This window comes from Macadamia integrifolia, chromosome 13 (assembly GCF_013358625.1).
Source record: "Macadamia integrifolia cultivar HAES 741 chromosome 13, SCU_Mint_v3, whole genome shotgun sequence".
Classification (NCBI taxonomy): Eukaryota; Viridiplantae; Streptophyta; class Magnoliopsida; order Proteales; family Proteaceae; genus Macadamia; species Macadamia integrifolia.
Genome location: NC_056569.1, coordinates 21501285 through 21524078, shown reverse-complemented (window position 1 = coordinate 21524078; position 22794 = coordinate 21501285). Strand labels below are relative to the sequence as shown.

Below are 22794 nucleotides of genomic sequence, written 5' to 3'. Positions count from 1 at the left end.
CTGTATGGTCGTATCTGTCACTGATCAATCTGGATCGATTATCGGTATAGGTTTGAGGGTGAAACCTCCAAAGAAAATGTACGTTCTGTGAAAAGTAATGGCAAAATTGATTGATACGGACTGGTCTAATTTGATACCGTACTGATATTAATAGGGACCGATACTAATACCGATACTAAGAACTAAGATAAACAGAATATGTCAACCCAGTCAAGTAAACATGGTGACTCGGAGTGGGTGTCTGACAACTCAGACCCCATATGGAAGATCACCTCCTTCACTATTTGTGACTTGATAATACATGAATTAGTCAATGTGAGAGAGAACTCCACATACATCTCTCAGCGTGCTCTAACTAGTTTAATGTTTGGTGGATGGGTCACACTCACACAGCCTGACAACAATCCCCCTCCCATTTCAATATTAAAAGTTCAACTATTTATAATGAAGACAAAAATTTTAACATACTCCTTGCGCTTATGTTTTAATCTTAACACTCCTCTCTCAAGCTTGGACATAAATATCATTTATATTTAGCTTCGAACAACTTTGAAGGAAACTAATTTAAAACAAGGCTATAGTAAACATATCATTAGGTAGATTTGCAGATTAACAAAAGGAGTAGAGATTAATTTTGCATTACGACATCTCAAACGAGATGGCAATCAATCTCTACATGCTTAGTTTACTTGTGGACAGTTGGATTAATAGTAATATATATAGTAGCTTGATTGGCAAAGAACATTATCAATAGGTTGATTGGGAATCCAAGCTCCTGGTTAAGGGAGTTTAGCTACATCAACTCAATAGCAATATTGATCATAGCTCTATACTCAGCATTTGCACTAAACCTAGCCATTCTAATTTGTATTTCACTCCTTCAAGTGGTTAAATTCCTACCAACAAAAGTATAGCAATTATTCATACACCTCCTCATTTTCAAGTTCAACCCAATCAACATCAGAATAAACAACAATATTAATATAAAATTGAGACATTTTTTTCTAGAACATCCTTAAGATATCTCAAGTTACGACAACTACTTCCTAGTGAACTTGCTTAGGATTTTCCATAAATTAACTAATGAAGCTGACTGTTATAGAAATATTAGGTCTGATAATAATAAAATAAATAAGCTAACCAACCAACTTTATATATGTACTTGCCCACATTTTATATCATCGAAAACCCCAAGTATCAAATGAGAATCCGCGGGGATATTCATGAGCTAAGAGCCAAACATGTGCTTTCCCTAAAATAGACTAATATTGTTCCTGCTCCAAACAACTTCATTAACTTAAACAACTAACACTATCGCCTTGAAATCCCAACGACGACAACAACAACCAAAAAAAAAAAAAATTTAAAGTAATACTGTCAAACCAAGCTCTTGAGGACTACTTCAACCATATATAGCCTTGTGAATCTTCATATTTTTTTGTGTACTCTCCACTAAGTAACATGCTTAAAAGGCTTATTTATATTAATTCTCCAAGTAAATCACTACAAAAAAGAAAAATATTCTTGTTGATATTAAGCTGAAATAAATACCAATCAAAATTAATAGTAAATAAATTAGGCCCAAATGGAATTGAGACTTGAAACAACAAAAAAACGTCTCAAAACCATATAAAAAAAAAAAATCACCTGTCTCAAAATATTCAACCTTGCAGTAAGCACATAGTTCTTAATATCTAAACACTTGTATAGATTAGTGGTGTACCTGACGACCCAAAATCACCCTGGCTAGATTTCTGACCTGAGGGCAAGTTAGGGTTAAAATGCGCTGACTATGGAGTACGGACCAAGGTCGAGCCATTCCTGAGTTGAGTTTTGAGAATTTAAGGTTGGGCTGAGATTTTAAGAAACCCAAGCCAACCCAACTCTGTTTCACCCCTCGTACCCATGCAATCAATCAATACAACGGATGTGCCTAACCTCGGATACTTTTGTACGAAGTGACCAGTCTTAGACTCGAACCTGAATCTTCTCGCTAACATCATACGCTGATATGTTTTTAAGAAAGAGGAAAGGTCCACAGAATCCTCACTCTTTAACGGCTGCCCCTATTTTTTGGCCAGCTCTCAAACAACTACAAATATAGCAAGCATGCCTATACTAACCATAATTCGAAATTTCAATTTCGGTTATTAAAATATTTTGGTTTTAAGAAATCAAAACGAGGACCATCAGAAGTTATATGTGAAATATTTATTTTTTGCTTTTTTTCCCCTGCAAAATACATTTATAGCTACATGGAAACCTATCTTGGTCAAAAGGAAAAAAATTATATCTCACATATGACAATATGAGGTGGGTAGAATCCCTTCCCTTGGTATACAAATTTCTCTCTACCTCGTACACATGCAATCAATCAATACAACGGATGTGCCTAACCTCGGATACTTTTGTACGAAGTGACCAGTCTTAGACTCGAACCTGAATCTTCTCGCTAACATCATACGCTGATATGTTTTTAAGAAAGAGGAAAGGTCCACAGAATCCTCACTCTTTAACGGCTGCCCCTCTTTTTTGGCCAGCTCTCAAACAACTACAAATATAGCAAGCATGCCTATACTAACCATGATTCGAAATTTCAATTTCGGTTATTAAAATATTTTGGTTTTAAGAAATCAAAACGAAGGACCATCAGAAGTTATATGTGAAATATTTATTTTTTGCTTTTTTTCCCCTGCAAAATACATTTATAGCTACATGGAAACCTATCTTGGTCAAAAGGAAAAAAATTATTTCTCACATGACAATATGAGGCGGGCTAGAATCCCTTCCCTTGGTATACAAATTTCTCTCTCTGTGGGGGTTGAAAAAAAAAAAAAAAAAACACACACACACACACACAACAACAACAACAACAAAGGCTGACATTATTTAGGAGCTATACATAATGGTAAACTAGAAAGTCCTCGAGTATTTCCTGATTTCAAACATTATTGAAGCTATGGAAACCAGATCCTTGTTAAGTGTCGATCCATCAACTATGCGTTTGATGCAATCTGTAAGCCTAGTATAATAGAGCAGCAGCTGGGTTAATGCAGCTCTCAAGATCTCCATACCACACAGGAAGTTACTGAAAGAAGTGATGACATCTTTGTGCATGAGTTCTATCGCAGCTTTCCATCTGCTTGCAAAGTCCTTAACAAGGGGCTCAACATCGGCAACAGTGATAGGCCTCTCTGATGTAGAACTTGGGACCTCAGCTGATAGAAATACATTTTAGAAGCTCTGACCATCAATATTCAATTATACTGATTTAATAATAAGGTTTCTTTATTCATACTCACAGGCTCTGGTCTTGACGAACTTGATTAAATCACCAAAATGCTCTAGTAGTAGCTCTTCCTGTAGAGGAGAGAGAGAAAAAAAAGTTAAGGCCTTGACATATCTAAATTTCCAGGAAATATTCAATGATTTTTACTATGTAAATAAAACACTACTGAAAGAAGCAGCAGCAGCAGGGAGAGAGAAGGGGGATGTAGCTATCATGAACCAATCTAGATGTATTTCCAAATTAAGGCCACCTTCTTTTTCCCTAATCAACTTATGATAAACTCTATCCAATCCTTTTACATCCTCAAAAGAATAAATTTTAGACAATTTAATCCTTCAATTTTCTGTTTCAGATCTATGCCTTAGGATGTATTGGGCAATGAGGGAAATGGATGGCTCATTCTGCTGTGAAGGCAAACAGGTGGAATGAGGCTAAAAGGAAACAAAGTCAAGATGTCTGGCAGGAAGAGTGGAAAAGAGGCATTCTTGAACGATACATGCACCACCCTTAAGAATGGGCCAACAGTAACACACTATCATAGATTATGGCAAGGAACTTTTTTGTTTCTGCCCACAGGGTTCTAGACATCTGAGACAATCTATTTTTCTTCCAATTTGGGAACCTTCCAACATGTAGGTTATTGGTGCCGAATCAACGACTTAACCAGTTCAGTTCTTGGTTAGATTTATTGAAAATAGGGTACTGTGTGAATAGCATACTCACCACAAAAATTGCTGTGTTGCTCTTTAGCAGTTCTTCGAAATGCAGCTGTGTCTTTCCACCTTCTGGACCAGCTTCCTGGAAACGAGTCTCAAAAGAAAAAAAGATAAAGAGTTGAAAATTCCAGAACCCTCAAAAAAAGAAAAACGCACTCATGCTGCCTTGCCACTAAGTTTTGATTTCCTAGGGCTCCATGTCGGTGTGGTATCATGCAGTGACTCACAGAGGCAGTTCCATTGCCAAAATGGAAAGTATACAAAAAGAGAGATGAGATTAAATTCAAGGGGACATGATCAATTAATCAAATCATAAGAGAAATAAATAAATAAAAGAATTAATAGGATTCCGCGCTTTGTCCACTTGGATCCATCTAAGGATCTAAAGATCCACACTAGATGTCTTTTTAGCCCTGAATATTTTCCAGGGGCTAAACCGATTTCGAATGGCACAGATCGTAAATCACACTCAGGTATTCTCCCTACTCAGGAGGATGGATCATCATGGATCTTACAGTTTCTTTAGGAAGTCCAGAAAAATATGAAAAGCTCAACTTTCATGCATACCTTCAACACAGCAATTGTCATATCGTAATTGTTTATAAGAAAAACAGTTTGCAGCTTCGGTTTAGGGAACATTTTGGCAAGCTTAATGAGCAAATCATCAACAGCCATTCGCAGTCGTTCCAAGTTCAACTCAAGCTACATGGATCAAATAAAGGAAACTTGGACTGATTAATGTGATCAGACTATTTCCATAACATCTAGAACCTTAAATATTCAGAATTTGCTAACCTGCCCATCCCCAACATTGAGGTGAATAAGTGAGGCTGTGAACTCAGCATAACGTCTCATTACATAGTGAGGATGAACATCATCCTCCCACAATATCTTCACATTTGCATTACGCAAGCTGCTTAGATGCATATCAAATACCATCTTAAAACGAGGCCATAGTGCAATATTGACCTGTTCAAAACCAATCGAGGATTACATAGACGAAGAAAGCTCACAGAAAACTTGTCCAAGAGAAGAGGACAATAAAGGTTAAAGGAGGTTAGTTAAACTAACACCCCCTTTTATTCAGAAACATCCAATAATATGGGAGGCCAAATCTAGAGTGTTCTAAACATTGAATAATGCTTAGCTTAAGAATTAACTCCACATCCTCTCCTTTCCTCCCTTTTTCTCTTACATGTATTGTTCATGTTAACTCCTGAAGGGTGAAGCCCTCGAAAATCCCAATCCCACACCCCACTTATTTCAACTATTGTAGTACCCTTTTACCCAGAAACTAGCTCCATAGCCAGAAAGTTGTATTGCTATTTATGAACGTCTTCCAACATGGTCAAGTAAACATAAAACTTGGTATATTGTCTCCAATTAGATCCAGGGCAGGAAATTAAAAACCTATCTGATAATAACATGAAAAACTAAGCAGTGGTAGACATGACAAAGTAAAAAGCTATAGCTACAGCCTACTGACCTAAAATTAAAGATAAATACCTTGTCTAAATATGAATCCAAGCATGGAATTCGCCGACGGGACATAATTAACTAAAAAAAATAATAATGTTAGTAACAAATTTTTCATAGAATTAATTGCCAAAAAGTACAAAGATCTACTAAATCCATCAACAAACATAAACAGAAAAGCTTCCACTATGAGTAAAAAGAAAAAAGAAAAAAAAGCCACCAACACAAGACCTATAACAATGTCCCAATGCCCATTCCCAGTTCAAGAAAAACTGCATATTTTCACATAAAAACCCGACATAGAAGTTCCAATGGACACGTGAAATCACATTTTTCTGCATGATAAAAATCTATGACCATATTTTTGCTTCTGATGGTGCCGCACTTGATCCCGGCCTAGGACTATGAGGCCCCATGCCCAAAGTAACCATTAGCAGCCAACGCATTACAGGATAGGATTCAAGACGCCAATAAAATGAATTTGTATCCTTGTACCAGGGATACACTTCTATGAACCCTCTGGCAATATTACCCTTCAATCTTCTCCAACCAACTCTTTATATGATAAGAAATCATGATGTGGAGGCCAACACAGGATTCTTTCAACTTGGATATTTCTGGGATAATTTGCACTTGTTTTTCCTTTTTCTAGTATATTTCCAATTCTAATGACATAAGTAACTACATGTTTTTGTTCTCTAGGATATAATTGTATTTTTGTTGGGGGAGGTTTTTCACACACACACAGTTCTGTTAGTATTGCACAAAAAAATCACAAAACATTAGCTTAAGCCACAATTTGTAAATCCATATTGAGAAAACTCAAAGAACAACCATAAAGCATACCACAATTGTCATGGCATCGCCAAGGCGGCGATTTGGCATCCTGGAGGAAAAAGAAGTTCATTGCAGTGCTATGATTTACGTGACTCACAAATGGCGGTCGCCATTGGCTGATAGGCATCGCCATGAACGCCAAGTCACGCCTGATTCACTAGGCGGTCGATTTTTTATAAAATGCATGATGATTTTGATAGGGCTATGTTGATTTTTGATGATTTGATGTTGCTTAATGTTGGTTTTATATGTTATAGGGTATATATTGTAGGCTTGTAGCATGCTAAACAACTTTAGAAAATAGGAAAAATAAAAAAGTAGCATACTAAATAACTTTAGAAAATAAAAATGACACATGGGCGATTTGACCGCCATGGCAACGTCATAACGGGTGATTCATCGCCAACTCGATTAGCCACCCCTCCACCGCCTTAGATCGATTTGACTCCGTGACAACTATGAAGCATACATATTTTGACAAAATATACCTAAAAATAAGCAACTTTACCACCGTGGTGAAGTAACAGAAGCAGTGGATGGAAATCAAACTATTTCCCACTAAATTTTCCTTAAAACAAACACAATTTTAGAAAGTGACTAACCGGAATCTTCTCAATGAGATGAGGGAGATCGGAAAATCCAAAGTCACCCATAGTTGTCACGGCGCCAAGGCGAACCAAGGCAGTGGAGGGTTGTCTAAGAGCCCGTCGTAAGGCGAACAAGGCGACCAAGTGTTATTTTTATTTTTCCTATTTTCTAACATTATTTAGTAAGCTATATATACCTTGTATCATAAAAAATCAAGATTAAGCAACATCAAGTCATTAAAAATCAACATTTAGCCATATTAAATCATAAAAAATTAACATTAAGTCATATTAAGTTATAAAAAATCAACATTTAGGGAAATGCTCTTGTTCTATAATAAGTTTGACTGGTCAAATGATTTTATTTTTACGTCAAATGATTTTATTTTTACATGAGGCTTTTTATATTAGTTATAACATAAAACCAGCTTTCCAACAAGTCTAAGATTACTTAAATCTGAGTTGTAACAACAAAGTTATGCTCTGGTCAAACTTATTTTCAAGTGCGTGAATGCTATTAAAATCGCCTAAATGAAAATAATTTTATGGCTATTAAAACAAAAGATTAGTTTACCAAACTTTTAGTTTTAACAAGGCTTTAACATGATAGAATTTATAAAATTTTTATAATTGAGAAAAAACCCCAGCATTTGAAAGTTGAAAATCGCCCCTATAACCAAAATCTAGTTTTTGTTCTTGGACTGGGGGATTGATTTTTTATCCTTTTGAAATTTGATTTTTAAACTATTTTTATTAGATTCAAATAGTTGTATTTGCTTATTTATGAATAATATCTTAAGTAAATGATATTTGGCATAAATAATAGATAAAACCCAAGGAGATATGCAGTACAACAAGGCGACTATCGCCTAGGCCCCAGGAAAACCGCCTAGACCACTAGGTGATGCCTTGACAACTATGAAGTCGCCATTGCTACTGCCTACTGCAACTCGAATCATTTCTTCTTAGTTAATCACAGATATCATCGTCATCAACACTCGTCGCTGAAGGTTAATCGCAATCCACAGATGATCATCGTCAGTGCTTGCAAGGTAATATTTCTCGTCTCCACGGTTGTAGCTTGTAGAACAAAGAAGCCCTAAACCTTCGATTGAATTGAGGAAGATCGGTTGATTTGGGGGTTTTACCCTTCCTTACAAGTAAACTTGCCATTTATGAAATAGCAACCACGCCACATCATCACTTAGCGCTTTTCCTCTAACGGAATGGATTTAAGTGTAATTTTGTTTACAAAATGGGGGGCATACACGATATTATAAGCAAAGTAGGGTGTTAAAAGACAAAAGTTTTAACACCGGTGGACATCTTCTAGGGTAGCCAAATGCCTCGTCATCTACAAGAAGATGTCCACTGGTAGATGACGAGGCATTGGGCTACCTTAAGAGAGTCATAAACAAAAGGGGGACATACTACAAGGGGTCTGCTACGTGGGTCCTTGTCCTCTAGAAAAGAATATCAACGGTCATGCTAGAATCGAGCCCTACCATTCGAATTTCTTTCCTCACCACTTGATCAATTACCACTTTAGGTCTATCCCTACGGCCCTACCTCTTCTAGAACCATCTATATGAATCCGGTCATTCATCCTTACTGGGGCATCCATGGGTCTCCGTTGAACATGACCATACCATCTCAACAGGCTCTCGCGGAGGTTGTCCTAAATCGATGCGACCCCCATTTTGTTTCTAATGCAATCATTCCTTACTCAATCACTCTTGGTCCTACCGCACATCCCTTGTGACATCCTCATATCTGCTACACCCAAATTATTCAAATTACTCTTCTTGATTGCCAACACTCCTCCCATATGTCATAGCTGATCGTATTGTTGTCCTGTAGAATTTTTCCTTGAGTTTAACCAGCATACGTTTGTCACATAACACTCTCGATGCACCTCTTCACTTCATCCAACCCGTTTTAATGTTGTAAGACACATCATCTTCAATATCCCCTTCTTTGCTAATGATTGACCCCAAGTATTTACGACATTACTTTGTGGACCTATTGTCTACATCATCCTTTTAACACTGGTAAGCCCAACTCTTATCACCAACTGGGTGGAATAAGGTACTGAAAAGAAAAAAAACACTAATGATTTTGGAATGTAGTAGGGCAACTGAAAACATAAGGTGAAAGTTCGATACATGTTGGGGAGGGGGGATATGAAGTTGAGACGGCATCGTACACGGAAAACCAGAGAGAGCACCTAGCTACTCAATGGCCATGATGCAGAGCCTAGACATTATGTGTGCAGGAAGAGGACCAATGAGACCCACGATTTTAGTGGTTCAAACCAGAACTAGGCTGGTTTGACCTAGTTTGAGTGGGCTGATTTGGACAGGTTTGGAGTTAATTGTGTGGGGCCACGTCACTGGAATATCTTCTAAAAGTTGCTGCGTTGCTTGTTTTCTACTTTTGGGACTATTTCTGTTTTTCGCAATAGCTACTACTATTTTGGTTCTTTCTTTTTTATATAGTAGTCATAAGATGATTTAGATCTCCCTTCTCCAAAGGTTACTAGTTTGAGTTGCTTGTAAGTCCAGAACTCTCCTAGACATGGAGAGTTAGTAAATTTTGTATTCAGCCATACAAAGTTATAAATACAAGCATGGGGTACCCTATCCCACAGTTTTGGCAATTCCTCTATTGAGTTTTCTTTGTGAGATGCATGCTAATTTGGTGATTCAGCAGCAAAGCCAAGGTGATGAACCTTGGTTGGGTAGTAGTGAAGCCTCCCTCAGGCCTTGGTGGTGAAGGCAGGTCATATCCCTTCTTCCCTCTCTTTTCCCTCCATCTTTACTTCAGTTTCAACAAGCTACATGGCATATGTGTAGCTGACTGTCGAGGTATGTGTAGCTGACTGTCGAGGTAATTTGGGTTTGATTCTACCACCTTAGTTTCCATTCTTTATAATTTAGTTCAGCTATTTAATGTAAACTAGAATCACAAGTGATCTTAATCCCCGGAATGATCTGAAAAATCTGGCTGAATAGGGAGAAATATGAGATCTCACAAACTGTACCTTAGATGGAGCTGAAACTTGGAGTAGATAAAGGTCTTAGATGGGTCAACAAGGCCTCAAAAGATGAGACAATTCCAATGGTTGAATTGAGAGGTATGCAGTTGACATGAATTAGGAAACTTTATGGAAGTTCCGCAGTACAACAGCCACAAGCCTTCAACTGGTCTTTTGATGGAACTTCTGAACTTTAACAAGCTTGTAATGATCACTCAAACACTCTCTCACAGAAAACAAATAAAAGGAAAAGAAAGAAAATTGATGGAGGGTGGAGAAAAATTAGAGAATGGGCATCTCACCCCTCAAGGTAATAGCTATCTCAGCCATGAGTAAACACTCAATTTTTATAAATTTCAATCTCCATTTTCATTATGATCAATGGGCTTTAAATAGCCTTACATAACTTGGACATGAAGCAATAGCAAAATAAAAAAGAGGAAACTAATGGACTGAAACACTTTCTAATTTGTGTTTAACATGCTAACCAAGCTTAACAAAATTAAAAACTAACAACTAATTACAAAAAGGAAACTAACCTAAGTTGCACAACAGAAATTTCTTTGACTAACAAAATAGGAAACTATCTTGCTCACTAAGAAAATAAACTAACTAAAGTAAACTAAATAGGAAACCAAAATAGAAGATATTGACCAAATCTACTGTTCATGTGAATAGTAATTTCCGACTCTTGTCATTGTCCTCTTCTTCAAGCTTTGATCTACATCACTATTACTCATTCCATGTTCTGTTAGTTCTATTTCTCAGCTGCAATCCTTGCATCAGTAGTTTCCATCCACTTGTGATCTCAGACTTCCATCAAGGATTCCTACTATTCCAGCCCTTAGATCAAGCTCATGTTCTCCATTGAGGCTACACTTGTCCAAAAGTGCAGGTTCATCAGATCTGGAAACTGGAAGTTATTCATATTTTAGAAGAAGGGTGTAACCTAGCTCTCGCCACTGTGGGGTCTGGAGAGGGTCATAATGTAAGCAGCCTTACCCCCACTTCCTGAAGAGGCTGTTTCCCAACTCGAACCCACAACCACCGCGTCGCAACAGAGTAACCATACCTTAAATGGAAGATATCCATGTTTTAGTGAGATACTAATTTCTGTTTTCCTCAAGTTTCTATTTTCCGCCCCCCTTCATTACCCACCATCTAACCGTTGGATCTTGATGATATTTTACCCACAACTTCAGCATATTTAGGCCAGCCTTGACCAGATTTTTATCCCTCTCAGCTAGCTGGTTTGTGAGTTATTGCATCTCCTAATTTCTGCGGCACTGTTACCCAAGCTAGGTACACTGCAGTTCTGTCCTGGGGTGTTTTCAGTTCATTAAAGCTTACTTCAATTTATTAGAACTCATCACATCAGAATGGCCAAACCAGCCCCATGTGTCAGAAAACCATGGCCCTTAATAGATGCTATCATCTGGACCCCCCCCCTATGCATTACATATGAAGAAATTGGATAGATTAAGAAACGTGCAACTTTACCTGGTGCTGATGTATAATGCGGATCATAAGCATTAGGCCGATAGCATCGTAACAATTTGGAAGGATTGCATTGAAGTGTTCATCGATAACAGCAAATGGACCTGCGGTAAACAAAGCCAAACAGAAAACCAATGAAATTCTTATCATACGCAAATAATAATTAAAAAAAATAAAAAAACCAAAGAGAAGAACAAGAAGAAGAAAAGAAATTCTTATCACAATCCAAAACTTTTCTAGCACGCAAATTAGATGTCTATTTGGCAAGGTTCAAAGACACATTTCATTTCGCCATTTAGGTCAACCGGAAACTATCAAAATTTCGCTGAAACAGTGTATTTTTTGCATTTTTGTGACCGAAATGAGTAAAATTTCAGTGAAACAGTGCTGATTTTGTGTTTCGCCCCCTGTTTCATCTCAGACATGTCAAAAATAGCGAAATTTCAGCAAGTTTTTGAATTACGCTCTTTGGTAGCAACTGCTATTTAGAAAGTACATTCTTGATGTGTTTCCAGGGCCATTAAAAAAAAAAATTCCCAGCACGCCAAAACATTAGTGTCAGTAAGGATGGTAGCAGACTTCTATACACTGAAGCAATAATCATCAAGGACTACAAAGTACAAATTAGATAACATGCAAGGCTGCAACAATGGCAGTATGAATGAAAAATATTAATCTGACAAAATAAATATTCAAATAGTACAGGAAAAGCATCCAAAAGTACAATTACTCAGAAAAAATACAGAAGAATCAGTAATACGAAGCATTTCTATTCTTCGTAATGACAATGCAGATCCATCCTGATATCAATTCCAAAATAATGTCCAGGTGCAAGTTTCATGATTACCGGTAAATATCTCATAGAATATGGATTCTTCACCAAAGAAATCATCACAGAAGAGATATCTGTAAGGAATGAAAAGATCAGTGTTTCAAGTTACAGTTTTCTATGGTGGGGGCCAAGAAAGGGAGAAAGAGAAGGGGAAAGAAATAAGCATTAAGAACAAAATATCAAAAGATAAGGAAGCTATTGACTACTCTGAGGTGGCAGTATCCATAAGAAGCTTGTGCAAGTTCCTGAAGAGGACTTCATATGGATACTTCTGAGAGCTTGCTTCGGCTATATGTGGAATCAATGCAGGTTGATCAATTTCCTGAAAAAAAGAAAAAATCAAATAATAAAATCTAGTTTTTGGCATTCAGACTAGACCCCCGCCGGGAAGGAAGAATAAGCTTTCAACATATAGAATCAAGGAATTTTTTTTTTTTAATTAAATGTGGTCTCTTTCTAGGTGAGCCCACCTAGAGAGGTACCCCCCACCCCCGGGGCATCCTTGGATGCTATTTTCTGCTACGTGATAGCATAGTAAATACTCAAACTTTATGGACAGGTTATCCGCGGCATCATTGACTGAGACTGTCAAATCAAACGTAGAATTTTAAAGCACACTGTCACTATTCAAAAAACATATAATAGTGTTAAGAGACCTTTAAAATGTTTATCCTATCCCCCAGTGCAAATACAGCAGATCTGTTTTTTAAAGGTTCTCTTCCTCTTGAAAAGAGGCCAGCACTTCTGGTCTCTACACCAATCAAATCATTTGCTGTTGCTATATCCAGTTGTAGTTTCTCCAGTGCTTGAATATAAGCCCGGAAATGGGCACTTAGAACCTGCAATACAATGGCTATACTTCAGTAAAGATGAGAAGTTTACAAAACATAATCATTACAATTATTTGACTAGTGTCAACTGCACAGTTGTTAGCTGTTCAAAGGCTACCTCAAAGACAATCTTAAGACAGTACTGGATAACTCCAATCCTCTCATTTACATAAAAAATTTATTTTAAGGTCAATAAAAAAAATCTTGCTAATTATATCTATTTTTCAACATTTTCAATGGTACTTGAAATACATAATTTCACCAAATAGAAAATTATGAAATTGGTTAAGACACATGGTGCATCCGACTAAATGAGTAAATGAGGCAGTTTGATTATAGTATATTTATTGGGTATCGTATCGAATGGTGATCTTGGAGACATATATACACTAAAGATATGCGTGGAAATGTTCATGGAAATGCTTAGGATACAGGCAAAAAACAGTTTTGAAGCATAATACATCAAATAAGTAGCAATAAGGTCCAATCATAAGATGTTAGGAAGTCAGACCCGGTATCTACCATGTGGCAGATCATTTAGGACCCAAATTTTGTTTTCAAGTATGCCCCATGAATGCATGATACCATGACGTACTTGGTTAACAACATTTTTTTTTTTTTTTTTTTTTTTGGGGTGGGGGTGTGGGGGTGTATAAAGTATGCCCCATTTGATGCATTTTCTAACATTTTGATTTGATTGTGTACATTGTTTAGATACACTCTCATCCATGGGATCATGCATGTGTGCTAAATAAATAAATAAACAAATGAAGAGTAAGAGGAGAGATCTAATTGAGCGTATCAGTTTGTATTGACAGGAATTGATGATATCGAACCGTATTAACCCAATGTGTACCATACATTTCTAAAAAATAATAATAATAATAATAATAATAGTATATCAGTTATGTACTGTATCCATGCCTACTGATACTGATACGCATTGGCCGATACGATACAATACCTACTGAAACTTAAAAACCTTGTATTCAGTTTCACGAAACACTTCCCTCATCCAAATTCCAGACATCTAACATACAACCAATGAATGGGCGCCAACAAAAAATCCCCTTCTATTCACTCAATTAACACTTGATGACCCTATCAATTCTGACCTGAGCTCCACCCTTCATGGACCTCTGAACCCCCACCCGTTTCTCCTCCTTTGGCCTCTACCCCTCTCCTTCATCCAAATTCCCACTCCCCTCCCCCCTGCCTCAGCCTGGAATTCAAATCATAGCTTCTCCGTCGTGGCCCCTGTAGATGGTCTCCCTCTTCATTTCGTCCCCCCTAGCCCTTTTGGAAATTCCCTGCAACCAAAATGTCCATCAGGCCTTCTCAATGATGAGGTCTCTAGATGGTCCTCTTCCCTTGTTGGCCACTTTCTGGGCAGCCGCCCTCCTTTCAATCTGGTCAAGCACTCTCTTCTGAATCAATGGAGGCCTACAGGGATGGTGCACATCTTCTTGATGGACCATGGGTTATTTCTATTTAAGCTTTTTGATGACAGAGACAAGGTTCGCTGCTTGGAAGGGGGCCCCTGGCTTGTGGATCGCAAACCTATTTTCCTCAGGTCATGGAATAGGCAGCTCCTCCTGAATAGGGTAGACTATTCCACCATCCCCCTTTGGATATTGCTGCTGGGGCTTCCTTTGCACTTCTGGTGTGCTGAAGGGCTGAGCACCGTCGGCTCTGTGTTGGGTACCCCCGTCTGCTCCGATGCTAGAACAAATAAAAAAGACCTTTTGGCCTATGCCCGGATATGTGTCGAAGTGTCGGTGTTGGCTGTCCTTCCTTCTTCAATCTCTGTCCAAGAAGGCGATGGACCCTGTTTCCAGCAACCAGTCCACTACGACTGGCGTCCCCCTCAATGCCTGCGATGCAATGTCTTCGGTCACAACATGGCAATATGCATGCCCAAAGACCATGTGGACGCTCCCATCGAAGTTTCCTGTCGTCGAGATCAATCGGTTATGTCTATAACTGAGGATCGGCCTTTCGTTGCTCCCCCAACGAGGCGAAGAGATCGTGCGAGGCGCCGCCTCCACTGGCTTCCACTGCCACTGCTGGGCTTCGTCCGGAGTTTCCTTATGAGGTTTTGCCGGCTAGACAAAACCGATTCTCGATTTTGCAGCCGGAAGAGGAGTCGGACCAGTAGCTTTTCCCCGTCAATGCTCCTACCAGCGACCCTATTGACTCCCAAGGAAATACTTCTTCCAGTGATAGCCCCTCCGATACTTTGGCTTCTGACTCCAACTCTTCTGAAGACCTTACCTCTTCTGATGAAGCTTCTTCTGACGGTGAATCCCAGGCGTCTGAGCCTCAAATTGCCAAAAGTGGTCCCTCTGCCCTATGTTGCGAAAAGGCCCCTGTGAGCTATCTCTGAGAAGGATTGCCCCACTACACCTTTTAACCTTTCTGTCCCCCTCTCCTTGGTCCACAACCAGATTGGTCCGACCAATACTCTGGTCGAACCATCATTAAAATCTCCCCCTTCTAATCTAGAATGTCGCGATCACATCTCTTCATTACACATCAGCCTCGGCCCATCATCTTAGCCCATCTCCTCGTGGCCCATCTCATTCCATTTCTCCCTCTTCAGCCCACCACTCCTCGCATGCAACCCATGAGGCCCCTACTCCTAATATCTTTATTCCTTAAGCAAATTCTGAGAACCCACTAGTCTTGACCCAGCAGACATCAGTTGACCCGCCTTCTCCACCCGAAGAGATGCTACTTCGAACTGCTCTCTTGCCAAGAAGCCTCGTCAAAAGCCTGAGAGGAAGCCCTGATCAAAGCCTTTTGTGAAGTCCAACCCCTCCGCCTCCCCTGTTCCTCCCAAGGCCCCCTCTCAGAGATCCTATCAGCGTCGCAGCAAGTCCCGCCTTCCCCTTACTACCACTTGCACCGTTCCTACAGAGCATGAATCGCCTCCTTCTCCCATTGTCTGATGTCAAAGGCCCTGGTTTGGAATGCTCGGGGTCTAAATTCCCCTAGCAAGCAGGCCGCGTCCTACCTACTCATCAAGGACCTCCGTCCTGGATTTTGTTGTTTGCTGGAAACACACATTAAAGAAAACCAATTTTCAAAAATTGCCTCCTCCATTGCCCCTGGTTGGTCTTTCTTCACCAACCATTCTCATCACCCCAATGGCAGAATTAACATTCTTTGGGATCCCAAAATCCTTTCTATATCCTTCATCTCCGCCACCTCTCAAATCCTTCATCTTTCCATTGTTGATTCTTCCCACAACTTCTCCTTCTTTTTCTCTGTTATCTATGCCTCCAACAGAATGAATGAGAGAGCCTTCCTTTGGAATGATCTTCGTTTGCTTGCTAGGCAATGGGGCTCTAGGCCTTGGGGAATCTGTGGAGATTTTAATGTTGTCCGGCATGCCGATGAAAAACAAGGGGGAAGGCGCCTAAATATGGCCAACATTGCATCCTTCAACGAGTGCATTGAGGATATAGCTGTGGATGACCTTCGATGGACTGGCATTGAGTTCTCTTGGAATAACAAAAGAACGGGCTCATCCCGTATCACTTGCAAACTTGACCGAATGCTTGTAAATGAGGCCTGGCTTTCTGCCTTTCCTTCTTCCAATGCTTCTTTTGAGCCTCCATCCATCTCTGATCACAACCCCATTTTCCTATCAATCCAACCAAACATCTCCTTTGGGCCTAAACCCTTTAAATATTTTGATATGTGGTCATCCCACCCAGATTTTTCAAAGGTTGTTGAGGAAGCATGGCTTAAGCCTGTTCAAGCTTTCTCAACCCCCCCCATTGCCTTATCTAGGAAGCTCAGAAATGTCAAGGAAGCCTCAAAGCTTTAGAATACTAACACTTTTGGCATCATCTCTTCCATAGTTGTCAAGGCGTCGCCTAGGCATCCAGGCGTTTTTTTAAGGGCAGGGCGAGGGACGCCATTGTGTATGTAGGAAAGGTGGTCGCCTTTGGTGCCGTGGACGACTTGGTAGGAAAGGCAAACGCCTTGTGTTTTTTTTTTCCTTTCACTTAAGTATTTGTTTTTTATATTCTAATTGTAAACTTTTCATTTGATGAAGTACAGGTTTTTAAATGGTGTGAGATGCATGAAATCATTTTACCCCCTTAAGTGAACCAAAAAATATAAAAAAAAAAAAAAAAAAGGTTTGGTGGTGAGGGGAAATATAACGTGAAAGGGTTAGAATTTAAAACCCTCCACTGTTTCTCTCTCCCGATGAAGTGTCTCTCTACGATTAAGTTCTCTATGCCTCTAAACCTAGAGAACCTGCGCTGGATTCATTGATTCAACCGACCGATTGAGATTGAAGTTCGACTTGGTTGAAATCCATCGTTCCCTCCTCTGTTTCGACTTCAGGTATGTTTGCATTATATTTTTTTTCCCTCCCTCCTACTTCGTCTTCTGCTTCTTCGTTTGTGAGTTGCGACTGATTTTTTTTTTTCCCTCTTCTTCCTTTGCTTCTTCTTCGTCTACGACTGTTTTTTTTTTCCCTTCTTCTTCCTCTGCTTCTTCTTCGTCTACGACTGTTTTTTTTTTTTTTCCTCTCTTCTTGTTCGTCTGCATCTGTATTTTTTTTCTTCTTCTCTTCTTCCTCTGCTTCTTCCTGTCTCTTCTTCTTGTGTTTCTTCTTCTTCCTTCTTCTGGTGTCGTCTGTCCTGGCAGCCCTGCTGCTAGTGGCTAGTGCTTTTTTTTTTTCCCCTCTGCTGTTCTTGAATGCTTCTTATGGAGGCTGCCGGTTCTTTCTATGCTTCTTCTTCTCTGCTTCTTATCCTGCGCTGGCAGCACCGCTGCTAGTGCTTCCTTTTTTTTTCCCCCTGCAAGTAGACGTAGACTGTAATCTGTATTATGAATTTATGATTGCATGATTACTACTGTTGTGCATTAGTGCATTAGTGCATTAGTGTTATGTTTTTTCTCTTATGAATTTTTTTTTACTACCGCATGATTCCTTCTTCTCCTGCTGGTGCATTTCCCTGCTACTGTAGATAGACTGTAGTGCATTAATTATTATTTTTTAGATTGTAGAGTGCATTAGTGGCAGTGCAATGCTTCTTCTCTTATGAATTTTTTTTACTACTATTGACTGTTGTGCATTAGTGCAATGCCTTCTCTCATTTTTATTTCTTATTTTTTGTTACTTAGTTTCTCTTGTTGTTGTTGTTCCTTATGTTTGTGTAGTACTGTAGTTTATCCAAATAGATATGGCTACTAATGGTAGTGGTAGTGGCGGCCCATTTGCTAGCACTGGAGCATCAACATATGATCCAAGCAAAGATCCAACTAGGAAGGCCAAATCAAAAGACCCCGGGTGGAAGTATGGATATTGGCCAGATCTTAATGATAAGAACTTAATGCGATATACACTTTGTGGAAAAGATGCCAAAGGAGGAATCAAAAGGCTTAAGCAACATTTAATTGGTGGGTATGGAGATATATCAAAGTGCCCAAAAACAACTGTAGCAATCGCTAGAGAGATGCATGAAGCTATCATGCGAAATAAGAAGAGGAAGCCTAATGTATTTGATGAGGATTATTCTATTGATCATCAGCAGGGAGAGGATTTGCCTGAAGAGATAGAAAGTGGAGGGCAACTCCAGTCTGGTGCACCAAGGCCCCCAACTATAGATTCTTCAATAAAGAACCTTGTGCCAAGCTCTGGGACATCTTCCAAAAGGAATAAAGCTAATGTTATTACACAAGTGGCAGTAAGGGTCCGATAGATTCTTATCATCGACGGACTCCTGAAGAAATAGTTGGTGAGAGGAGGTCTCAAGGTTCTACCCAGACAACAATACAAAGCAGCTTAAGATCAAATGCAGACAGAAAGAAAACAAATGCATACGTTGCAAAATGGTTTTATGAAGCTGGCATCCCATTCAATACAGTCAAGTTAAGGAGCTTTGAGAAGATGGTTGAAGCCATTGCGCAGTTTGGGTCAGGATATAAGCCCCCTTCTTACCATGAGTTGAGAGTGCCCTTGCTACAGGATGAAAAAGCTCAGATTGACTGTATCAAGAAGATATATGAAGATTATTGGAAAAGGCACGGGTGCACTCTTATGTCTGATGGGTGGACTGACAAGAGAGGTAGACACTTGATTAAGTTCCTTGTCAGTTGTCCATTGGGGACTTATTTTATGGGCTCTGTAGATGTATCTAGTGAGTCTCAATATGCAGACATGTTATTTCAGCTGCTTGATAGTAAAATTGAAGAAATTGGGGAGGATAATGTGGTACAAGTAGTTAAAGACAATGCAGTTAATTATGTTGCAACTGGTAGGATCTTGATGCAAAAACGGAGTAAGCTTTATTGGACTCCTTGTGCAGCTCATTGTTTGGACCTCATGTTAGAGGACATTAGCAAGTTGAAAGCTTATAAAACAACAATAGAGAGGGCAAAAACAATGACAAGTTTTATCTACAGACATTACAAACTTGTTGATGCTTTGAGGAAAAAGACAAATGGGATAGATCTGGTGAGGTCTGGAGTTACAAGATTTGCTACCTCATTCTTGACACTACAAAGTTTGTACAAGAACAAGGGTGCCTTAAAGCAATTATTTGTATCTGATGATTGGAATAGTTCTAAGTTGTCGAAGACAGAGGCAGGGAAGAAAGTACTTGAGACAATACTTGCACAAACATTCTGGAACCGTGTACTAGATTGCTTAAGAGCATCCCAACCAATTTTAGTTGTCTTGAGGTTAGTAGATGCTGATGAGATGCCTGCATTGCCTGAAGTTTATTTGGCAATGGAAATAGCAAAAAAAAGGATAAAAGTAAATTTTGCCAACAAAAAACGGTCATGGAAGAAGGTGTTAGCAATTATTGATGACCGTTGGGAGGTCCAAATGGATCGACCTTTATATGCTGCTGGCTTTTACCTAAATGCTAGCAAATGTTTTGACTACATCAATGATGAGAGACTCCCTTTTGAAGAATCATGTAAAATACAAGATGCATTCATGGCAGTTATTGAAAGAATAGTGCCCGACTAGCACTGAAATATGTAGGGGGATAGAGGGACGAATCCCAGAAGAAGAGGAGAAATGATTCGTTGGGCTGCCATTGACTAGCACTGAAAATTTAGGGAAGGCAATACAATGGAAGATCCAGTTGGTGAAGACTGATGGGAAACCCATCAAGTTGAGAACAGAAACAATGTAATCCCATCTCAAATAGTCAAAAGCCTTATGAATATCAATTTTCATGAGAGCCGCTGGAGGGTGGGATTTTTTGTCAAAGCCTCTGACAATTTCATGGCAAAGAAGGATGTTGTCTCTAATGGATCTTCCTGGGATGAAGGTAGGCTGGTTGTCACTAACAAGGGGGCCAATGATAGTCTTGATACGATTGGCAAGGATCTTGACAATGAACTTGTATAGGAAATTGCATAAAGATATCAGCCTGAAATCATTCATTGTGTCAGCACCTTCTTTGGAATAAGGCAAAGAAAAGTGTGGGTGATGGCCTTGATCTGGCTGGGATTGAAGAAGAAGCTCTTGACAGCTTTCAATAACTGCCATGAATGCATCTTGTATTTTACATGATTCTTCAAAAGGGAGTCTCTCATCATTGATGTAGTCAACATTTGCTAGCATTTAGGTAAAAGCCAGCAGCATATAAAGGTCGATCCATTTGGACCTCCCAACGGTCATCAATAATTGCTAACACCTTCTTCCATGACCGTTTTTTGTTGGCAAAATTTACTTTTATCCTTTTTTTTGCTATTTCCATTGCCAAATAAACTTCAGGCAATGCAGGCATCTCATCAGCATCTACTAACCTCAAGACAACTAAAATTGGTTGGGATGCTCTTAAGCAATCTAGTACACGGTTCCAGAATGTTTGTGCAAGTATTGTCTCAAGTACTTTCTTCCCTGCCTCTGTCTTCGACAACTTAGAACTATTCCAATCATCAGATACAAATAATTGCTTTAAGGCACCCTTGTTCTTGTACAAACTTTGTAGTGTCAAGAATGAGGTAGCAAATCTTGTAACTCCAGACCTCACCAGATCTATCCCATTTGTCTTTTTCCTCAAAGCATCAACAAGTTTGTAATGTCTGTAAATAAAACTTGTCATTGTTTTTGCCCTCTCTATTGTTGTTTTATAAGCTTTCAACTTGCCAATGTCCTCTAACATGAGGTCCAAACAATGAGCTGCACAAGGAGTCCAATAAAGCTTACTCCGTTTTTACATCAACATTCTACCAACTGCAACATAATTAGCCGCATTGTCTGTAACTACTTGTACCACATTATCCTCCCCAATTTCTTCAATTTTACTATCAAGTAGCTAAAATAACATGTCTGCATATTGAGACTCACTAGATACATCTACAGAGCCCATAAAATAAGTCCCCAATGGACAATTGACAAGGAACTTAATCAAGTGTCTACCTCTCTTGTCAGTCCACCCATCAGACATAAGAGTGCACCCGTGCCTTTTCCAATAATCTTCATATTTCTTCTTGATACAGTCAATCTGAGCTTTTTCATCCTGTAGCAAGGGCACTCTCAACTCACGGTAAGAAGGGGGCTTATATCCTGACCCAAACTGCGCAATGGCTTCAACCATCTTCTCAAAGCTCCTAAACTTGATTGTATTGAATGGGATGCCAGCTTCATAAAACCATTTTGCAACATATGCATTAGTTTTCTTTCTGTCTGCATTTGATCTTAAGCTGCTTTGTATTGTTGTCTGGGTAGCACCTTGAGACCTCCTCTCACCAACTATTTCTTCAGGAGTCCGTCGAAGATAAGAATCTATCGGACCCTTTACTGCCACTTGTGTAATAACATTAGCTTTATTCCTTTTGGAAGATGTCCCAGAGCTTGGCACAAGGTTCTTTATTGAGGAGTCTATAGTTGGGGGCCTTGGTGCACCAGACTGGAGTTGCCCTCCACTTTCTATCTCTTCAGGCAAATCCTCTCCCTGTTGATGATCAACAGAATATTCCTCATCAAATACATCAGGCTTCCTCTTCTAATTTCGTATGATAGCTTCATACATCTCTCTAGCGATTGCTGCAGTTGTTTTTGGGCACTTTGACATATCTCCATACCCACCAATTAAATGTTGCTTAAGCCTTTTGATTCCTCCTTTGGCATCTTTTCCACAAAGTGTACATGGCACTAAGTTCTTATCATTAAGATCTGGCCAATATCCATACTTCCACCCGGGGTCTTTTGATTTGGCCTTCCTAGTTGGATCTTTGCTTGGATCATATGTTGATGCTCCAGTGCTAGCAGATGGCCCGCCACTACCACTAGTAGCCATATCTATTTGAATAAACTACAGTACTACACAAACATAAGGAACAACAACAAGAGAAACTAAGTAACAAAAAATAAGAAATAAAAATGAGAGAAGGCATTGCACTAATGCACAACAGTCAATAGTAGTAAAAAAAAAAAATTCATAAGAGATGAAGCATTGCACTGCCACTAATGCACTCTACAATCTAAAAAATAATAATAATGCACAACAGTCTATCTACAGTAGCAGGGAAATGCACTAGCAGGAGAAGAAGGAATCATGCAGTAGTAAAAAAAATTCATACGAGAAAAAGCATAGCACTAATGCACTAATGCACTAATGCACAACACTAATGCAAAACAGTAGTAATCATGCAATCATAAATTCATAATACAGATTACAGTCTACGTCTACTTGCAGGGGAAAA

General features: G+C 39.2%; 1 protein-coding gene across 1 annotated transcript in view; it reads right to left on the bottom strand.

The window, feature by feature from the left end:
- Positions 1-2656: 2656 nt before the first annotated feature.
- Positions 2657-22794, bottom strand: part of LOC122059286 (vacuolar protein sorting-associated protein 52 A-like) — a 40531-nt gene continuing 20393 nt past the window's right edge. The window contains exons 7-16 of the mRNA XM_042621994.1: positions 12928-13110; positions 12478-12593; positions 12287-12345; positions 11443-11543; positions 5512-5562; positions 4801-4974; positions 4573-4707; positions 4013-4087; positions 3303-3360; positions 2657-3218 (exon numbers count right to left, since the gene is read on the bottom strand). Of these exons, the coding sequence (XP_042477928.1) occupies positions 2914-3218; positions 3303-3360; positions 4013-4087; positions 4573-4707; positions 4801-4974; positions 5512-5562; positions 11443-11543; positions 12287-12345; positions 12478-12593; positions 12928-13110 (1257 nt within the window). The 3' untranslated portion in view covers positions 2657-2913. The remainder of the gene's footprint in view (positions 3219-3302; positions 3361-4012; positions 4088-4572; positions 4708-4800; positions 4975-5511; positions 5563-11442; positions 11544-12286; positions 12346-12477; positions 12594-12927; positions 13111-22794) is intronic.